Source organism: Ostrea edulis, chromosome 1 (assembly GCF_947568905.1).
Source record: "Ostrea edulis chromosome 1, xbOstEdul1.1, whole genome shotgun sequence".
Taxonomy (NCBI): Eukaryota; Metazoa; Mollusca; class Bivalvia; order Ostreida; family Ostreidae; genus Ostrea; species Ostrea edulis.
The window spans coordinates 107,328,357-107,349,214 of record NC_079164.1 but is presented as its reverse complement, the minus strand read 5'-3'; the positions used below and the strand labels follow the sequence as shown (position 1 = coordinate 107,349,214).

At 36.2% G+C, this 20,858-nt stretch overlaps 1 protein-coding gene across 1 annotated transcript in view; it reads right to left on the bottom strand.

The window, feature by feature from the left end:
- Nucleotides 1–18,269, bottom strand: part of LOC125667204 (protein arginine N-methyltransferase 7-like) — a 20,593-nt gene extending 2,324 nt beyond the window's left edge. Inside the window, exons 1-12 of the mRNA XM_048900564.2 lie at nt 18,042–18,269; nt 17,826–17,862; nt 16,768–16,917; nt 16,330–16,438; nt 16,002–16,114; nt 15,656–15,888; nt 13,308–13,491; nt 12,824–12,954; nt 12,581–12,707; nt 11,642–11,725; nt 10,220–10,357; nt 183–419 (exon numbers count right to left, since the gene is read on the bottom strand). Coding sequence (XP_048756521.2) covers nt 183–419; nt 10,220–10,357; nt 11,642–11,725; nt 12,581–12,707; nt 12,824–12,954; nt 13,308–13,491; nt 15,656–15,888; nt 16,002–16,114; nt 16,330–16,438; nt 16,768–16,917; nt 17,826–17,862; nt 18,042–18,187 — 1,689 coding nt within the window. The 5' untranslated portion in view covers nt 18,188–18,269. The remainder of the gene's footprint in view (nt 1–182; nt 420–10,219; nt 10,358–11,641; nt 11,726–12,580; nt 12,708–12,823; nt 12,955–13,307; nt 13,492–15,655; nt 15,889–16,001; nt 16,115–16,329; nt 16,439–16,767; nt 16,918–17,825; nt 17,863–18,041) is intronic.
- Nucleotides 18,270–20,858: the final 2,589 nt, after the last annotated feature.

The window sequence follows — 20,858 nt, the reverse complement described above, 5'->3', positions numbered from 1 at the left end:
CAAACTTGAATCCCAAAGGATGCTTTGTGCCAAGTTTGGTTGAAATTGGCCCAGTGCTTCTGGAGAAGAAGATGAAAATGTGTAAAGTTTACAACAACAATGGACAAATTTCAATCCGAAAAGCTCATTTGAGCCTTTGGCTCAAGTGAGCTAAAAAGTGACTCTAATGAAATTTACCATACCTCAATCATTTCATCAAACAGCTGTATATTGAATCCTTCACATATTCCAACTGGTGATCTGATCTTCCACAGGTCTTGGAAACTGACAGCCATTGCTTTTATTGACAGTAACCTTGGTAACACCTCTGCACTATCAGTCAAGAAACTGGACAAATGCTTTGCAGCATACCAGAAATGTACATGATGCCAAGGCAAAACAGCTGACTGGAAATATGGGTCCCCTACCACTAGGTCAATCTATGTAATTCAAAGAATTTTTTTTTTTTAAAAAAACCCATACAACAGAATTGATACTCCAGATCATCAATAGCACTCTACAAATGGTTTTAGGTCATCCGAGTCACTCAGGCAATTGGTAATTGGTCAGTATCTGTTGCTGTGTCTTCCATTAATAATTGAACAAAAATAAATATCATTCAAATTCTTTTCAAATTTGGTATGAAGCATCTTTGGGACAAGGGGGACATACATTGTAAATTTCATGACTCCTGCACCACCAAGGTCTACGAGGCGAGGCAAAAACTGTTAAAAATTGACCAAAAATCTGTTTCTCTACAATTGCATATCTGTAAAACACAAGTGGCCCTCAGGCCTTACCGGTCACTTGAGTACTAGTGGAAAGTATCACTACTTCCAAGGGCTATGAAATCTAGAAAAAAATTCCTGTTCTGAATATCTAAGCTAAATTCTAATGTTCAGCAACAGTATAAAACAAGATGTGTTCTTAAAAACTTCAATGCCCTCAAAATTGCATACACTGATGAAAGGTTTTACATATTAATATAATAATGTATTAACATTAAAAGATATGACTAATTTGGACCCTGGGTTACGAAATTCACCATTTTTGGTACATCCTTTCCTGCTATTCCTAAGTAAGCATTTAGATTTTATACAGAGTCAGCAAACTTAAAGAAGTCCTTCAAATCATTATTATAATTTTGACACCACCCTGAAACCAAACCTTTACCCCTTAGGATCAATCATGGAATTTCCAAATTGGTAAAGGACTACCCACTTCTTCTAAATATCCATTTAGTTTCAATAGCACTAAAGAAGATGTTATTTAAATGTTTTACACACAAACACTATATATATAAATATAAAGTAAATTTGGCCCTTCCCCCTATCCTGGGGATCATGAAATTTACAATTTTGGTAGAGGCCTTCCTGCTCTACATCACTATGCATTTAGTTTTTCTTAAACATGTGTGGTTTTAGAGGAGAAAATGTTTGTAAATTGGTCAATTTTTGGCAGTTTCTGTTCCACCCCTAAGGTTCCAGCAGTCCTGAAATTTACAGTTTATGTCCCCCTTGTCCAAACGATGCTTCATACCAAATATGAAAAGAAGAAAAGTTAAAAACATTCAATTGTTAATACACAACAGATGACACACGACAATGGATGACAACCAATTACAATAGGTTACCTGTGTTTACTCAGGTGACCTAAAAACTTAATTGCATAGTCATGTAGACAGGGATTTTTTAAAGGTCTGTGGGGGGCAGAAATAAGACCCAATTCCCAATGCTAAAATGCAGGTATTTTTCCCAATTTTTGCTTTGAAATTCCAAAACAATAACAAGAGGCCCATGGGCCACATCGCTTACCTGAGTCACCTTTCATATAAATCTCAGCTTTTCTGGCTTAGTGGTTCTGGGAAGAAGATTTTTAAAGATTTTTCCTATATATTTGTATGTAAAACTTTGACCCCCTATTGTGGCCCCATCCGACCCCCGGGGGCCATGATCTTAACAATTTATAATCTGCACTATATCAGGAAGCTTTCATATAAATCTCAGCTTTTCCGGCTCAGTGGTTCTTGAGAAGAAGATTTTTAAAGATTTTTCCTATAAATTTGTATGTAATACTTTGATGCCCCCCTTGAGGCCCCATCCAATCCCCGGGGTCCATGATTTTAACAAACTTGAATCTGCACTATATCAAAACAAAACAAAAACGAAGAAAAAAACAAACAAAAAACAAGAGGCCCATGGGCCACATCGCTCACCTGAGTCACCTTGGTCCATATCAGAAGATTTTCCATATCTATTTGCATGTAAAACCGTAGTCCCTATTATGGCCCCAAACCTACCCCTGGAGGCCATGGTTTTTGCAAACTTGAATCTACACTATGTCAGAAAGCTTTCATGTAAATGTGAACTTCTTTGGCCCAATGGTTCTTGAGAAGAAGATTTTTAAAGATTTTCCCTATATATTTGTATGTAAAACTTTGATCCTCTATTGTGGCCCCATCCTACCCCAGGGGGGCATGATTTTAACAAACCTGAATCTGCACTATATCAGAAAGATTTCATATAAATCTCAGCTTTTCTGGCTCAGTGGTTCTGGGAAGAAGATTTTTCAAGATTTTTCCTATATATTTGTATGTAAAACTTTGATCCCCTATTGTGGCCCCATCCGACCCCCCGGGGGCCATGATCTTAACAATTTATAATCTGCACTATATCAGGAACCTTTCATATAAACCTCAGCTTTTCTGGCTCAGTGGTTCTTGAGAAGAAGATTTTAAAAGATTTTTCCTATAAATTTGTATGTAAAACTTTGATGCCCACCTTAAGGCCCCATCCAATCCCCGGGGTCCATGATTTTAACAAACTTGAATCTGCACTATATCAAAAAAAAAAAAAAAAACGAAAAAAAAAAAACAAACAACAAAAAAAAAACTTTGACCCCCTATTGTGGCCCCATCCGATCCCCGGGGGCCATGATTTTAACAATTTAGAATCTGTACTATATCAGGAAGCTTTCATATAAATCTCAGCTTTTCTGGCTCAGTGGTTCTTGGGAAGAAGATTTTTCAAGATTTTCCCTATATATTTATATGTAAAACTTTGATCCCCTATTGTGGCCCCATCCGACCCCCGGGGGCCATGATTATAACAATTTAGAATCTGTACTATATCAGGAAGCTTTCATATAAATCTCAGCTTTTCTGGCTCAGTGGTTCTTGAGAAGAAGATTTTTAAAGATTTTCCCTATATATTTGTATGTAAAACTTTGATCCCCTATTGTGGCCCCATCCGATCCCCGGGGGCCATGATTTTAACAATTTAGAATCTGCATTATATAAGGAAGCTTTCATATAAATCTCAGCTTTTCTGGCTCAGTGGTTCTTGAGAAGAAGATTTTTAAAGATTTTCCCTATATATTTGTATGTACAACTTTGACCCCCTATTGTGGCCCCATCCGACCCCCGGGGGCCATGATTTCAACAATTTAGAATCTGCACTACCTAATAAAGCTTATCTATAAATTTCATCTTTTCTGGCCCAGTGGTTCTTGAGAAGAAGATTTTTTAATGACCCTACCCTATTTTTACCTTTTCTTGATTATCTCCTCTTGGAAGGTGGCCTGGCCCTTTATTCTAACAATTTAGAATTCCTTTTACCTAAGGATGCTTTGTGTCAACTTTGGTTGAAATTGGCCCAGTGGTTGTTGAGAAGAAGTTGAAAATGTGAAAAGTTTACAGACGGACGGACGGACGGACGGCGGACTACGGGTGATCAGAAAAGCTCACTTGAGCTTTCAGCTCAGGTGAGCTAAAAACAGATCAAAGCAGGGCAGCCTTATTGTTCATATATCTTCTTCACAGGCCCACAGATTACAATATTTGCTTTAAAATTGTTAAGTAAACCAAATCTTTTGGCTGCTGCTTATTTGAATGAGGTAAGCTTTGACCAATTTGGAATTGAATGTCAAAAGGAGTCCAATTATATATTATCAGGGATCAACATTAATGGTTGTCCGATTGCCCGAGGCAAGTGAAAACCCAGTTCGGACAAGTGAAACTCAATACACACTTGCCCAATGGGGGCAAGGAATTTTTTCAGTAGGAAATGTGATTATTATAATTGTGTTAAGCTTCAACTAATGAACATCAAATATTACAAAGTAAAGTCCAACTCCATATATTGTTTTCTTTACCAAATCATCAGATTACAGCGAAGGCCCATTCTTCAGTTAGTATATCGTACCGTTTCACCAATTGACAGAGAGAGATAATTAGAATTACTGGTTGACAGGCTTATTAGTCTAAAATATTGCGGACAACTTTTTCATGTAGACAAGTAAAACTTTGAGTTTACTTGCCCATAGGGCAAGTGAGGGGAAAAGTTAATGTCTATCCCTGATTATGCACTCTGGTTTGGTTTTCTCCCTACTTCTTTGTATAGAAAATTTTCCCCAATTTCAAGCAAATGTTGCTATTTTTCCCAATTGGAACAGCCCAGGCTCTTGCAATCATGACCTTAAAAACGTACCTGGTAGAGCAGTGAGGTCCCTACCAAAATTGTAAATTTCATGATCCCTGGGGTAGAGGTTCTGATTTCAGGGTGGGGTCAAACTTGGTATACTGTTTATAAATGTGTAAAACATTTATATAACATACAAGCGGGAAAAAGAAACTGCATTATTTAATATATAAAAAAATAATAAAAAATAACAATGAACAAATTTATTTTTTGTAATACTGTTAACAAGTGTATTCGTTACAACATTTCATAATCCATTAATGTTAACGTCGAATAACATCAATTTCACCACACTCAAAAGACACTGGTATTCGAACTTGAATTAACAAAGTTAATAACGCTTGTGACCACCATTTGCATTCACGCATGCTTGACAACGGCGCCTCATTGATGCCACTAAAGTGTTCAGAAATGCTTGAAGAATGTTGTTCCAGATGTTGGTTAAGGCCTGGCCTAGATCAGCCAATGTCACTGGCTGATTCGGTAAATGGCGTAGACGTCGTTCCATTTCATCCCAGACATGCTCGATTGGCGATAAATCGAGGGAAACAGCTGGCCAAGGCAAGACATCGACATTCTGTTGAACAAAAAAGTTTCTGACTACACGTGCAACATGTGGCCTTGCGTTGTCTTGCTGCAGAGTGATGTGATTTTGCTATCTCTGTATGATGGGTATCACATGGCGCTGAATAATTTAGTCTCAATAGCGTATGCCGGTGAGATTTCCATTGACAATTTGTAGAGGGGTCCTTCCACGTGCTGTTATTCCACCCCACACTATAACGCTACCTCCACCGAATTGTTGACGTTGCACAACACAAGCGTCCTGGTACCGCTCCCAAACGTGACGATACACTCTACAACGGCCGTCACTGCTATCCAAATGAAATCTGGATTCATCAGTGAACAGAATATTGGCCCAGTCCTGTATTCTGAATCGCAGATGTCGTCTGCACCATGCTAGTCTAGCGATATGATGATGTTGAGGTATTATTTGTCGTATACTTGACCAGTACTCAAGATAGAAGACGTGAACAACAATTTATTATAACAAACAAAATCCATATTAAAGGCAAAGATTACAAATTCCAGAAATATACAACAGTATTGGGCGCACTGCTGTACGTCTTGGTCTGATGTTGTGCTCACGCAGACGATTACGCACAGTTCTTGGACTCATCGGTTGAAGTCCAGGAATGCTACGAGCAGTCAAACTTGCTCTCTGGAAACGATTTCTCAGATGCACAAGTCTAATGTGGTTGTCCAGTCAACGCGACGTCACACGGGGACGCCCAGAATGTGGTCGATCCCGAGTGTTACCAGATTGTTGGAAACGTCTCCATAATGACTGGATGGTGTTCTGATGAACACCAAAGTGTCTTGCTACGATATTTTGTGCCATTCCAGCTTGAAGCATCCCAACAGCACGATTATGTTGGTTTTTGCTGAGTAATGGCATGACAGAAGGGTAAATTTTGTCCAAACTAAAGTGCTTTCCTTAACGAAAAGTGTCCAAACAAACCTTTTACACTTCTTACTCCAAAGAGTATTGGCCAGTAAAACTCATGCATACAAACACTTTAATAAACAACATGTGTTCACTAACCATGAAAAAGTCTGTGCATCTGAGTCAGGTACTATCCGATATTGTTCAAAAACATCACCTTTATCGATTGTTTAGATTTTATAAATATAAACAATAAATATAGAAAAATTATACTAAATTTTATAATGCAGTTTCTTTTTTCCACTAGTATATCTTCTTTAATACTACTGAATCTAAATTGAAAGTAAATGAATATTTAGAAGAAGCAGGTAGCCCGTTACCAAAATTGTAAAGTTCATGATACCAGGGGTAGGAGTTTTGGTATCAGGGTGGGACCAAAATGGTCATAGTGATCTTTGGGTCAAGGGGAATATAAATTGTAAATATTAGGAACCCTGAGGCCTTAGGAGAGAGGTAAACTGACAAAACTGATGAATTTCAAACATCTGCAAGAAAAACCAAATGCATAGTCATGTAGAGTAGGAAGGTCTCTACCAAAATTATAAATTTCATGATCCCCTGGGTAGAGGTTCTAGGGCAGGGCCAAACTTAGTACAGTAAAACACAGTTATAGTAACCCTCCAGAGCCAGCAAAAAACAGTAAAACACAGTTATAGTAAACCTCCAGAGCCCGTAAAATACAGTAAAATACAGTTATAGTAAACCTTCAGAGCCAGCAAAATACAGTAAAACACAGTTATAGTAAACTTCCAGTGCCCGCAAAATACAGTAAAACACAGTTATAGTAAACCTTCAGAGCCAGCAAAATACAGTAATACACAGTTATAGTAAACCTCCAGAGCCCGTAAAATACAGTAAAACACAGTTATAGCAAACCTCCAGAGCCCGTAAAATACAGTAAAACACAGTTATAGCAAACCTCCAGAGCCCGTAAAATACAGTAAAACACAGTTATAGCAAACCTCCAGAGCCCGTAAAATACAGTAAAACACAGTTATAGTAAACCTCCAGAGCCCGTAAAATACAGTAAAACACAGTTATAGTAAACCTCCAGAGCCCGCAAAATACAGTAAAACACAGTTATAGTAAACCTCCAGAGCCCGTAAAATACAGTAAAACACAGTTATAGTAAACCTCCAGAGCCCGTAAAATACAGTAAAACACGGTTATAGTAAACCTCCAGAGCCCGTAAAATACAGTAAAACACGGTTATAGTAAACCTCCAGAGCCCGCAAAATACAGTAAAACACGGTTATAGTAAACCTCCAGAGCCCGCAAAATACAGTAAAACACGGTTATAGTAAACCTCCAGAGCCCGTAAAATACAGTAAAACACAGTTATAGTAAACCTCCAGAGCCCGTAAAATACAGTAAAACACAGTTATAGTAAACCTCCAGAGCCCGCAAAATACAGTAAAACACAGTTATAGCAAACCTCCAGAGCCAGCAAAATACAGTAAAACACAGTTATAGCAAACCTTCAGAGCCCGTAAAATACAGTAAAACACAGTTATAGCAAACCTCCAGTGCCCGCAAAATACAGTAAAACACAGTTATAGTAAACCTCCAGAGCCCGTAAAATACAGTAAAACACAGTTATAGTAAACCTCCAGAGCCCGCAAAATACAGTAAAACACAGTTATAGCAAACCTCCAGAGCCAGCAAAATACAGTAAAACACAGTTATAGCAAACCTTCAGAGCCAGCAAAATACAGTAAAACACAGTTATAGCAAACCTCCAGTGCCCGCAAAATACAGTAAAACACAGTTATAGTAAACCTCCAGAGCCCGTAAAATACAGTAAAACACAGTTATAGTAAACCTCCAGAGCCCGCAAAATACAGTAAAACACAGTTATAGTAAACCTCCAGAGCCCGCAAAATACAGTAAAACACAGTTATAGCAAACCTTCAGAGCCCGTAAAATACAGTAAAACACAGTTATAGTAAACCTCCAGAGCCCGCAAAATACAGTAAAACACAGTTATAGTAAACCTCCAGAGCCTGCAAAATACAGTAAAACACAGTTATAGTAAACCTCCAGTGCCAGCAAAAAACATTTCATTATTATCAAACTTCGTTATATCTTTTAAAATTTTCTTTATTTTCCTCTCATAAGGAAATATAAATCCCTTTGCAATAAGCATGAATTCGTTATAAGCGTGCTCAGTAGAAGCATGTTTTACTGTATATAAGAGTATAAGTGCGAAACATTTAAATAATATTGCCTTTAATGCTATTGATACTAAATAGAAACTAAATGGACATCTTGAAGGAGCAGAGTCCTTTACCAAAATTGTAAATTTCATGATCCCAGGGGTAGGGTTTTGGTTCCAGGGTGGGGCCAAAATTATCATAGTGATTATTGTCTTTATCATTTGAAAAACTTCTTTAATTTAGCTGATACTGCATAAAAACTTCATGAATATTTGTAGAAAAAGCAGAAAAGGATGTACCAAAATTGTGAATTTTGCAACCCCAGGGTTTGAACTCTAGGGCAGGCCCTAAATAGTCATATAGTGTTAATATAACATATATTATATTACATTGAGTCTTTCATCAGTATAGGCACTTTTGGGGGCATTTGCATCTTTTAAAGAGCACATCTTGTTTTATACTGCTGCTGAATACTAGAATTTAACTTAGATATGCAGAACAGAAAAACTATTATTCATTTCATAGACTTTAGAGCTAGTGATGCTGTTAACTAATACTCTGGTGACTGATAAGACCTGTGGACTAGTGATACTTTTAACTAATACTCAGGTGACTGATAAGACCTGTGGACTAGTGATACTTTTAACTAATACTCAGGTGACTGATAAAGGCCTGTGGACTAGTGATACTTATAACTAATACTCAGGTGACCGATAAGGCCTGTGGACTAGTGATACTTTTAACTAATACTCAGGTGACTGATGAGACCTGTGGACTAGTGATACTGTTAACTAATACTCAGGTGACTGATAAGACCTGCGGACTAGTGATACTTTTAACTAATACTCAGGTGACTGATAAGACCTGTGGACTAGTGATACTTTTAACTAATACTCAGGTGACTGATAAAGGCCTGTGGACTAGTGATACTTTTAACTAATACTCAGGTGACTGATAAAGGCCTGTGGACTAGTGCTACTTATAGCTAATACTCAGGTGACTGATAAGACCTGTGGACTAGTGATATTTTTAACTAATACTCAGGTGACTGATAAGACCTGTGGACTAGTGATACTTTTAACTAATACTCAGGTGACTGACAAGGCCTGTGGACTAGTGATACTTTTAACTAATACTCAGGTGACTGATAAAGGCCTGTGGACTAGTGCTACTTATAGCTAATACTCAGGTGACTGATAAGACCTGTGGACTAGTGATATTTTTAACTAATACTCAGGTGACTGATAAGACCTGTGGACTAGTGATACTTTTAACTAATACTCAGGTGACTGACAAGGCCTGTGGACTAGTGATACTTTTAACTAATACTCAGGTGACTGATAAGGCCTGTGGACTAGTGATACTTTTAACTAATACTCAGGTGACTGATAAGACCTGTGGACTAGTGATACTTTTAACTAATACTCAGGTGACTGATAAGGCCTGTGGACTAGTGATACTTTTAACTAATACTCAGGTGAGCGATAAGGCCTGTGGGCCTCTTGTTGATATGTATCATTCATCTAAAACTTTTCATTCATTAAATCAGCATTAACATTTGCAAATAACAAATATTTCCATTCTAATGCAATTTCACATTTTGCTTAATGTTTACATCTTTTTTCACTGAGATTTCCTTTTCTGTTTTAAGAAATATATTATGAAATATTTAAGCTTTACAAGGCATTGTGTTTTTGCATCATTCTATTATCTATGACATCATAGATGAAAGCTTTTCATCTTGTTAATGCTTGATTCACTACTTCTAACCTTAGTTAGCAGTACAATAGGTTTGGTTTTATTTTCAAGACATGTTTTTGTGGAAATAAATTAGAAAAAAAGTAAGTTTTCATGGTATTTTCTGTTGCTTATCTTTAGAAGTTAAATATCAATGGCCTGTGAAAATTTCTCATTGTGTATAAATCAACACCACCAATCTAATGAAAATTAAGTCTGGTGAAATTTCCGTATCTACAGTATTTCATAAAACTCGGTTAACTTGATACAGAATACATGTATAACCATAAATAAACTACAAGGTGCAGCATATTCATACTGTACCCTTCTGACAGTATTTACGGTACACAGATGACCTTCACCTTGGAACCTTGAAGATCCTCCTCTGTTAGATCCTCGGGTTCTTTACTAAGAACAGTCACCTTTTCATTAAGCTTATTCTGCTTGATAAACTGCTGAAGGATTTTCCTTGTGAAATTATTGGTTTCCAAAGCAAACACCTACAGAAAATGAAGAAGAAAAATAACAAAGGTGTTAAAAACAAATACAGGTACTAACTAATTGATATGACTAATGCCAGATTGCTCTTTAATTCTGAATATGAAAAGCAAGAGCTCTGCAAAACAAGATATCCCTCAAAACAAACATGTATTTTCAAAAGTGCTCTCCAATAACCTTGCCCTTTGACCTTTAAAGTCAATATAAAAACAGATCTTGCAAGTGTCATAGAATTTATATATCAATTACCCTCAAAATATTTTGCACAAAGAATTTTGGAATTTCCCTTTCAGTGGTTTGACCTTTAATATTTTAAAACTTTGGAACCAAGACTGAAAAAAATCTTGACAGCAACCTCTCTAACATTTTACATTTCATATTGAAACAAATTGGACCCCAGGAATTTTATACAAATTAGATAAGAAATACTGAAATTTTGTGCACAAGGAATTTTATAATTTCCATTCTGCTGATTTTTGTACATATTGCATTAAAGGGGCGTGGACATGATTTGAGCCAAAAATTTTCAAATTTTATTTTCTCGTTTTTAATGTTTATAATGCTTAACTAAAGTCCTTCTAACGGTCAACCAAAATTTGAATATCAGTTGTTGAGTTACAAGAGAGATACAGCACTCACAGTTCTTTGTTATGTAAACAAGGCTCGTGCCATGTTTTTGTTTACATATAGATGACTTAATAGAAAATAGCCATGTTTAAAACAAAATGAGATGTGACAAACACTAGAAACTATTCAATTGTGTTCAGAATTAACTTGTAAATTTAACAAAAATGCTTTAAATGAGACATTTACCAGTATATTTAACCTAAGTAAACAAAAACATGGCACGAGCCTTGTTTACATAGCAATGAATTGTAAGCTCTTTCCCATGTACCTCGACAACAGACATTCAAAATTTGATGACCATTAGAAATACCTTACTTAAGCATGCCCCTTTAAATACAAACTGAAATCTCTGACAGGTATATCATAAGGTAAGAAATACAGATTTGATCTTATACCTAAAGAATTTTGAAATTCCCCTCCAAGTGACCTTGACTTTTTACATAATCCTTGAAACCAACAGGATTGTAAGTCTTTATGCTAGGTACATGTACCGTTCCTTGTATGATAAAAGACAGGTAAGTGGTGACTAATGATAAAACTAACATACACACAACTGTATAAACACTTAAATAAATCAACTTACAAATGAATGGGCAAATGACTATATTCTTACTGCAATTCTATTGCAAGGGGATATACAAGGTCTATATCAAACTCACCTTTTTTGCCCCAAGTTTGGCTGCCATTAGTGGTAGCAGGCTTCCATCACTTATAATCATAACCACTGAATTTGATGTTATTTTCTGCAAAATAATATATCATTTTGTAAAACAGAAAACTTTGTAAAAGGAAAATTAGTATTGTAACCTCTGTCTGAAATCAGAGGTACATTTGAAAAATAAATTTCATTTTTAAAAATATGTGAGGGTATGAACTGTGTTAGTGCTTCATGAAAAGTATGCCGGCATGAAGTGTTGCAGTTCATGCCCTCATGTATTTTCAAAGTTTATTTCTTAATTTACATTCTACTTTCATTTCTGTCTGAATTCCCAGCCATAAAAATAGATTTAATCTAATGCAGCTTTATCTACTGAGGATTGCTAATAGTCCTAGGGGTAGGAATATGCTCTCCTATAAAAATATATGCACTATATTTATCTGTATTCATACACATATTGTTTACAACTGCAATGCACTCATGAGGAAATGGTTATTATTACAATTTATAGAGATGGTCTCTGTACATACATCATGTAAATTGTGTTGCTGTTTGGAATTCATGGGAAAGAAAGAAAGAAGTAACCATGAAAACTGAGCCCCCCCCCCCGAAATTTAATTATTCTGCAGTAAACAAACACCAAGTGCTTTGATGATAAGAAGGTCTGTAACTGTGTATAACATAAAGAATCAGAATGATTGATTTTAATTTTCTGTTAAACAAGAACAAATTTCTAACAAAAAAAATACCAAATTTTCACATTTTTGCAGAATTACCAACTTTGGTATTTGATAATTGTATGTTCCAATGAGTTAAGACGATACTTTAGGACATCCCCGTTATAAAAATAGAGGAAGTTTAATAGCTGTGGAAGGATTAACGTGTCAAGGTGAACTGACAAGGTTAATACTTTGAAATGTTGCCTGGCAGAATTAGTTACCTGTTTCAAGAGACTGCAGTAGACACATCGTCTCTGAGGATCATTCATCATTCCAATTTGTGACCTGCTGTAGATAACATGCATTCCACAGGTACAGGCTGGTCCAGTGTTTGAATTGCTATTGGTTCTGTAAGAAATTTGATTCTATCGTTGAGTCTTCAATTATATGGAAGGTAAAAATGAGGGTAAATACTGGATTTTCAATTCAAATTTGTCTTGGTATTATATAGTGTGATAAAGTACCTATTGTTAGATTCTACATTAAACCACAGGCTGTACTCATCGTGGTTGCTGATGACTTTCACATTTTCACCTTTCTGCACTGAGAGAGGTTGATTTGGGTAGTAAATAGCCTGCATCCAATGGTCTCGCCACTGAATAAAACAAGGTAAGAAAAATTAGGTCACTGTAATTGCAAACAACTAGATATCATTGTAATGGCAAGCATCACAAAAAGGCCCCACCTAGTGGCATTATTTACTATGTTCAAGGTCTATAACTCTTTCATGAGAATAATTTTCTTTCCAAAATAGGTCAACAAAGCCCAACCTTAAACTCCATCTGTAACACATTGATAAAAGTTCATGTATCAATTTGCAATTCAATAGTTGCAAGATAAGTCAGAAGCGTTTGCATGGATGCATGCATATTTTGATCACTATAGGGCATTCATCTATCGCAGGACCTTAATTACGGGCATTGAATCAATAGTATTAAATCAACATGCCTGTAATTCACTGGGCCTTGGATGGGCCCACCCAGGAGCACAGCTTAAGTTGATGTTGTTTTTGGTATCCATTTCCAGGTCCCACCACATGAAGATTCCATCTGTTTCTCCATCACTCAAAGCCTCAAATGTCTCCTCGGATTGGCTCTCAAATTTTAGTGGAGAACTACCACTGAAATCAAATCTGTGAAAGAATTTTGATATGAGATATCAAATAGAATTCTACAATGTGGTTTGGATTTTGATGAGGAAATCTGGGTACACAAATTCTATCTCTATTATCTCTTCAATACATATTTAGATACTCTCCAGAAACAGAGGTATTGAATAAAGTATTGAGCAATTTTTGTATTGCTAAAGATTACTAAGCAATTTTTTTTCCATGTCTCATAATCAAATTTGAATATTACAATTAAAGTTAAAAGTTTTAAAATTCTTATTAATGACAGCTTTCCTTAACACTATACAGATGAGAGGTTTATAATACATGTACATACACTCTTTATGAATAAGATGTTCGTTAAACCTTATAGGTGGATCCAGGGTTCATTTACAGGTATGTGACTTGGACAAGCAGAATGTGATTGTGAAACACTGATGCCCCCATAAGGCAGCAAGGTAATTATGTTACCAAAGAGAGGTCTTATCACAAGGAATACACATGTGAAATATGAAAGCCCAATCACTAACCATTCAAAAGTTATGGCCAAGGTTAAATAGTTTCAAAAGTAGGTCAAACTCCAAGCTCTTAGGTCATTATGTCACACATTTGGTATTAAACAAAAGGTCTTGTCAAAAGGGATACATTTGTGAAATATGAAAGCCCTATCACTACACATTCAAAAGTTATGAATTAGGTTAAAGTATTTCAGAAGTAGGTCAAACTCCAAGGTCATGAGGTCAAATAGTTTGGTACCTAAAGAAAGGTCTTGTCAAAAGGAATATGAAAGCCCTATCACTAACCAAAGTTACAACCAAGGTAAGAGTTTTACAAAAGTAGGTCAAACTCTAAGGTCAAGAGTTAAAACAATTTGGTACCCAAAGAAAGGTATTGTCACAAGAAAAATACACATGTGAAATATGAAAGTCCTATCACTTCCCATTAAAAAATTATGATCAAGGTTAAGATTTTTTAAAAGTAAGTCAAACTCCGAGGTGAAGGTCACAAAGTTGAACATTTTGGTACCAAAAGAGAGATCTTGTCTCAAGTAATACATATGTGAAATACAAGAGGCCTAAGGGTCACATCGCTCACCTGAGTCACCTTGGCTCATATTTAAAGATTTTCCCTATATATTTGTATGCAAAACTTTGATCCCCCTTGTGACCCCATCCTACCCCTGGGGGCCATGATTTTAACAAACTGAAATCTGACATATGTCAGAAAGGTTTCATGTAAATATCAGCTTTTCTGGCTCAGTGGTTCTTGAGAAGAAGATTTTTAAGGATTTATCCTATATATTAGTATGTAAAACTTTGATCCCCTATTGTGGCCCCATCCAACCCCCGGGGGCCATGATTTGAAAAAACTTGAATCTGCATTATGTCAGGAAGCTTTCATGTAAATCTCAGCTTTTCTGGCTCTGTGGATCTTGAGAAGAAGATTTTTAAAGATTTTTTCTATATATTTGCATGTAAAACTTTGATCCCCTATTATGGCCCCATCCAACCCCAGGGGCCGTGATTTGAACAAACTTGAATCTGCACTATATAAGGAAGCTTTCATGTAAATCTCAGCTTTTTTGGCCCAATGGTTCTTGAGAAGATTTTTTAATGACCTATTTTTACCTTTTCTTGATTATCTCCCCATGGAAGGTGGCCTGGCCCTTTATTTTAACAATTTAGAATTCCCTTTACCTAAGGATGCTTTGTGTTAACTTTGGTTGAAATTGGCCCCGTGGTTTTTGAGAAGAAGTCAAAAATGTTAAAAGTTTACAGACGGACGGTAAGACGGATGGACGCCGGACTACGGGTGATCAGAAAAGCTCACTTGAGCTTTCAGCTCAGGTGAGCTAATAAAAGCCTTATCACCATCCATTCAAAAATTAAGGCCAAGGTTAAAGATTTTGCAGACACACAGACTTGACCATTGGTTAATAAGCCCTAAGACTAAATTTACTTTGAGCAAAAGAAATTTGACCAGTGGTCAAATTTAACCAAGGTTTTGAGAAACCCAGTCCAGATTTACAGACCAAAACCTATATGCCTCCTAATCTCCAATTACAGGGGCATAAAAGTGTCCTTTTTAACCCTTCACTACCCCACAGTTTACCCCAGTTGAAATGCTGAGCTTACAATTTGTTATTTGCTTAACCTCATTTGCTTGATACCAGTACTTGTTGCTATACCTGAAAACCTTAACAGGAGAAGACAGAACTTTGAAGAGGGATTGTGGGAGTTCATGGAGTTGAAGGTCATGGAGAGCAGGTGCTCCTCCACAGCTGGTCATTTCTGGTGGTGGAAGAATGTCTCCAAACCCCTCTAACTTTACAGGTCTGATGTCCCTCCATTGCCGGATAAAATCAGAACTGACCACTTGCACATACATGTTGGCAGCAGATGGGACAACGATGCAATTCTTCTGAAAACCAAATTTTCTGGTTTAGGTATTGCACATGTACAGTTCAGTATTACTGTATTTCTCAGATCAATATAAGATCAATTCATGGTGCATGTAATCTTCTCGATTTTCACCTGTAAGAGTTCTCTGTGTGCATGAGTAAAGGTGTTGATAGCTCCTTCTCCAATCAACTCTGTATCAAACACTTCTGTCACCAGGACATTGGCTCTTTCTGGCATGTCTCCATCTATAACATATTTGTAACATTTTAAAAAAATTATTTTTTCGGGAAAAAAAAATGTTTAGAATTACTTGGTGCAATACCTTTTACAAAGAGAACCTACTTGTGCAAAACAATGTAACAAAGTCATCCTTTATAGTAAGTACAGCACTCCTCTTTGTCAGGAGGAATCTACTGAGTTTTAGTTAGATACATATAAAATGTGAAATACATTGTGTCACCTGAACCAACTGTGATTTCCGTTGATCTCTTTGGAATTATTTTTATCTTATCTGCAAATCCATTCGACAGAATGATCTCCTTGGCACATTTCGCCATAGGTGCAAATGCCTAAAAAGCATTAACAGACAAGTGCAATGCAAACTTCATATCTCTTGAAGACAGTCAATACAATACTTTAAAAAGTGTGTACCATACACAAATTTAAACCTCTTTAAACTTTGATTTACTTTTACCATTTCTTGTCTGATACTTCAAAGACAGAATTGTGAAAAGAATCTCCATTAATTACAGTATTAGTAAACCTGACGTGATGTTTTCAGAGTGTCCAAAAAGCATTGTGTGTGTTTCTAATGAAGAGTAAACAACAAAAAAACTACACTGTCAGTAACATGTGATTTTACAGTAAAGATTAAATGAATACAGAATTATAATGGTACCTCACAGGCTGTGACTGTGTCTGCTCCTAACTTAGCCGCCATCATGGACAGGAGACCAGTTCCTGTACCGATATCAAGTACATTTACTGGTTCCCCAAGTTGTCTTTTAATTTGTATAGCCTCTGCTAATGCAGCATAATACTTCTTATTCTGCAAAGAAGTTTTATTTGACTGTATGGTTAGAGATTCGTAAGCAACTTCCTCCCAATCTAATGAAAATTACACTCATAATTCCATTCCTCTATCATACACTCCCATGTAGACTATCACATCTATACCGGCCATCCCTTCAACATGAGTGCCCAGGGTGACCTGCAAGAGTGGATGTCACCACATGTTATGAAAGTGGAGGCCAACATGAGTGCAAACAGCAGAGTATTGAAGTGTATCATAGAAAAGTAGAAATACAAGTCCAGTTTTGAATAGATTGAATGTCCTTGGCCTCCTCTCCTTTCAGAATGTATCTCTAAGTTGTCAATAACTTTCATCTACCATGATTGTAATCTCGGTTGAGATTCGGAGGGGCTGAATATTTGGACTGATGTCTTCACTGAATCTCTGAACAGTCCTTCATAATTCATGTCTGGAAATTTACTTTCAGCTTCGGCCAGTTCTAGCAATTAATGTGCACTAACTGATTTGAAGCGAACAGCAGTGTCACCTAAGTACACATTAATTGCTAGAACTGGTCGAGATTCAGTGAAGGCATCAGTCCAAATATTCAGGCGAGCCGAATCTCAACCGAGATTAACCACGATTGATACCATGCTGTAATGTGTATTTGCTTGATTTTTTAAAAATAGAACTTTGTTGTATTGTTTTGTATGCCATCTCAAGCATATTTTGCTTTTACTGTTACAACATCAACTGCAAACATGGTTTTTATGAATTTGGAGCTGTGCTGCTAACTTGTTCAGAAGAGACAAGAACTACAGTTATACCAGGTCTTAAAGGATGCCATGCTCTAGAAGCACTTTCAATCAAACATGTAGGAAATAAGACCCAAGAAAAAAATCAAACTACACTTCGTATACAAGTTTCTTTAGTATTATGCATACCCTCTCTGTATCATGAAGCATATCTGCATACCCTGATCTAAAAAATACAACAACAAAAACATGGGCATATTATTAATTAAAGAAGTAGAAAGGTTTATGTTACAAGCGAAAATTCATTGGTGGTTTTTAAAAAAAAATCTACACAACTTAATAATAATTATTTAAGGAGTGACTGATCGTTGGTTGTAAAAAGGAAGAGTCTGACAGAGTTCTTACCGGGCAATTTCTTGATGGTAGTCGTATTGGTCATTTTGGAGTTTCCAATCCACTTTGCCGGTTGTCGGATTGATAACCGACACAAAAGTACTCATCTTTCTCCTAATACAGTTACAAATCGTAAGTAACAGCATATAATTGTTCATATGTTCATTAATTTATTATTTACTCTGATTCCATGTTGTTTCCACTGAGCGCAGCCATTATGAACCTTGATGACCTAGGGGGAAATCATTATGTAAACGTGGCATATTTCATAGGTAAGCCGATTCAATCAACGGAATTCGTCGCTGTGTTACAGTAAATGATAAATATTGTTTTTATAATTTTTTCATGCTGGTTTAAATCATGAAAATTTATAAATATAAAAATTACTTCTGTACCACCCTCTTGCAACAACCATGTCTCCCTTGTTGTTCAGGGGCAGTTTCAAACTGTGGTTTTTCTCTCTCATGAAACACTACCGAATACCATTAAAATAGCAATCCTATAATATTAAAACAGACAGAGAAATACAGTTACTGATTCTTTCTTTTAATGTAAAATAAGAAAATCCACTGTTCAGATGGTTGCAATTGGTGAATATAGTATAGGCCTAATTAAAATACAATTCTAGCTCACCTGAGGTGAATTCGATTAGTAAAAATTAGAGTTGAATTTGCGTATACTCAGTTATCGGAATAAAACAGAAACGGAATTGAGATGCTCTTCTTATTTCCACATTTATTGCAACAACTGACTGTTATTTAAGAGAGAAAAAATCGTTATAGTACGTTGTATTATGATACATGTACCTGGTGAATCAGGGCCGTAACTGCCGATGAGGCAGACGAGGCAACTGCCTCGTCTGATTTTTTGGCAAAAAAGAAAATAAAATTATATAAATGTTATATTATAGGATATATGTTTAAAATGAAGACAAGCACCTTTGTCTTTGACACCATATTACGATTCTTTACATAGTACAAATGAAACACAAACATGATAAATTGGGATTTAAAAAGTGTCATTTTCAGTCGTAAAGTCAATCGGCGGCCCCCAATCCCCTGCCTCCCCTGATTTAGAACCCTACTTACGGCCCTGTGAATTCAGCACGAGTGTTGGAAAACTGAACATTTTATTTACAACTTTAGTTACCCGTGTAACTCGTGTCAGCTAGAATTCACCGTGAGGTAAAAGAGCGAGGCATCAGGATATAGGGCTCACGGCGGGTGTGACCGGTCGACAGGGGATGCTTACTCCTATTAAGTACCTGATCTCACCTCTGGTATATCCAGGGGTCCGTGTTTGCCCAACTCTTTATTTTGTATTCCTTAATGGAGTTTTGATATTGATCACTGTTCGTTATCTTCACCTTTCATCCTTCCTCTCTTAAAACCCACAAATCACTACATGCGTGTCGACTTTGTTGGGTACACTGCAAGTGACACAGGGTGATATGGAGCGCCAAATTGAAGATATTATAGGATTAAACATTCTTTTTGAAGAATTTATCGATGTGTAAACTCTGGACATTTTACTCACAAACTGAATAAAAGTGCGAAGCACTTTTATGTTAAGTTTGTGAGTAAAATGTCCGGAGTTTACACATCGATAAATTCTTCAAAAAGATTGTTTGATTCTTATAATTCCAATTCATTCACTTTATTAACAATTGCAAAAATTTGAATAGTTTCCCCGCACTATGTTATTTGTTTTCAGGCGTGTATGAATACATCGCATTTTCGGGTTTATTGATGAATAAACTCTTGTTCAGATTTATTTTTGTCCAATCAAAAAAATTGTAATAAATAACATTGGAATTATCTTCAATTATTTGAGTTTATGTTAATTTGGCGCTCCATAGGGTGATCACCTATAATGGAAAACAACCTACACTTTTTCGGCAGCGTAGTTAATCACCACAAACCCAACAAACTTTTTAAATGTCGTGATTTCTTATATCTATATTAGAAATAAAGATTTTCATGGTCCCCGCCCATTGACGCAATTCATTTGCATTTGCATATATGAGGAAGTCAACACATTGGGGATTCTTTATCACAGAAAAAAAGGACCATTCATCAAATGCACACGATATGAAAAAGAGACATTCTTTAAAATGTTGCACGGGAGCGTCTTAATATTTTCTGAAAAGGATCCCACTGTAGACATTATTGTCTCATATTTTATGACTTAAACATTCTCTTATATATCAATATAGGCTTAAAATCGCCTCAATATCAATTTCGTGTACATGGTGTTTCTAAAGAGAGTTATAATTGCAACATATGGCCCTAGAAAATATATCCAAACTAAATTCTGAGCTCATTATTGCATGTCATACACTGGCATATGTAGTTTACATCCCTCGCTATTTTTAAATTTTCTAGTTCAGTTAAGTATATATTTTAGTTACTATATATAGTGATGCACATGTTACTTGTAAATATCGAAGTCCTTCCGTATACTGTTCATATTGAAATTAAGTTCAAGCTCCAGGTAATTAATTCATTTAGGTAATTAAGATTAATCACCCCGATTCTTTCCTCAGATATTGTCTGCATTGTAATTCTATAAAGTAAAATTGAACATTGGCTTCTCTGATGACGATCACTGTTTTTCTTTCTTTCAAAAACCCGATAAGAAATAAAGTGAAACCATTTATTTTTGTGTAGCTCTCTGGAAAAATATTGGGACAGTCTGGCACAGCTCTGCAGTTACCAAAATCCTTGAAATCAATTTAAATCAAATGCAAACTCCCATGCGAGGTTCAGTGCTAATACCCAGGTCCACTTAGAAATGCTACATGTACGTACGGAAGCATATTATAGGACC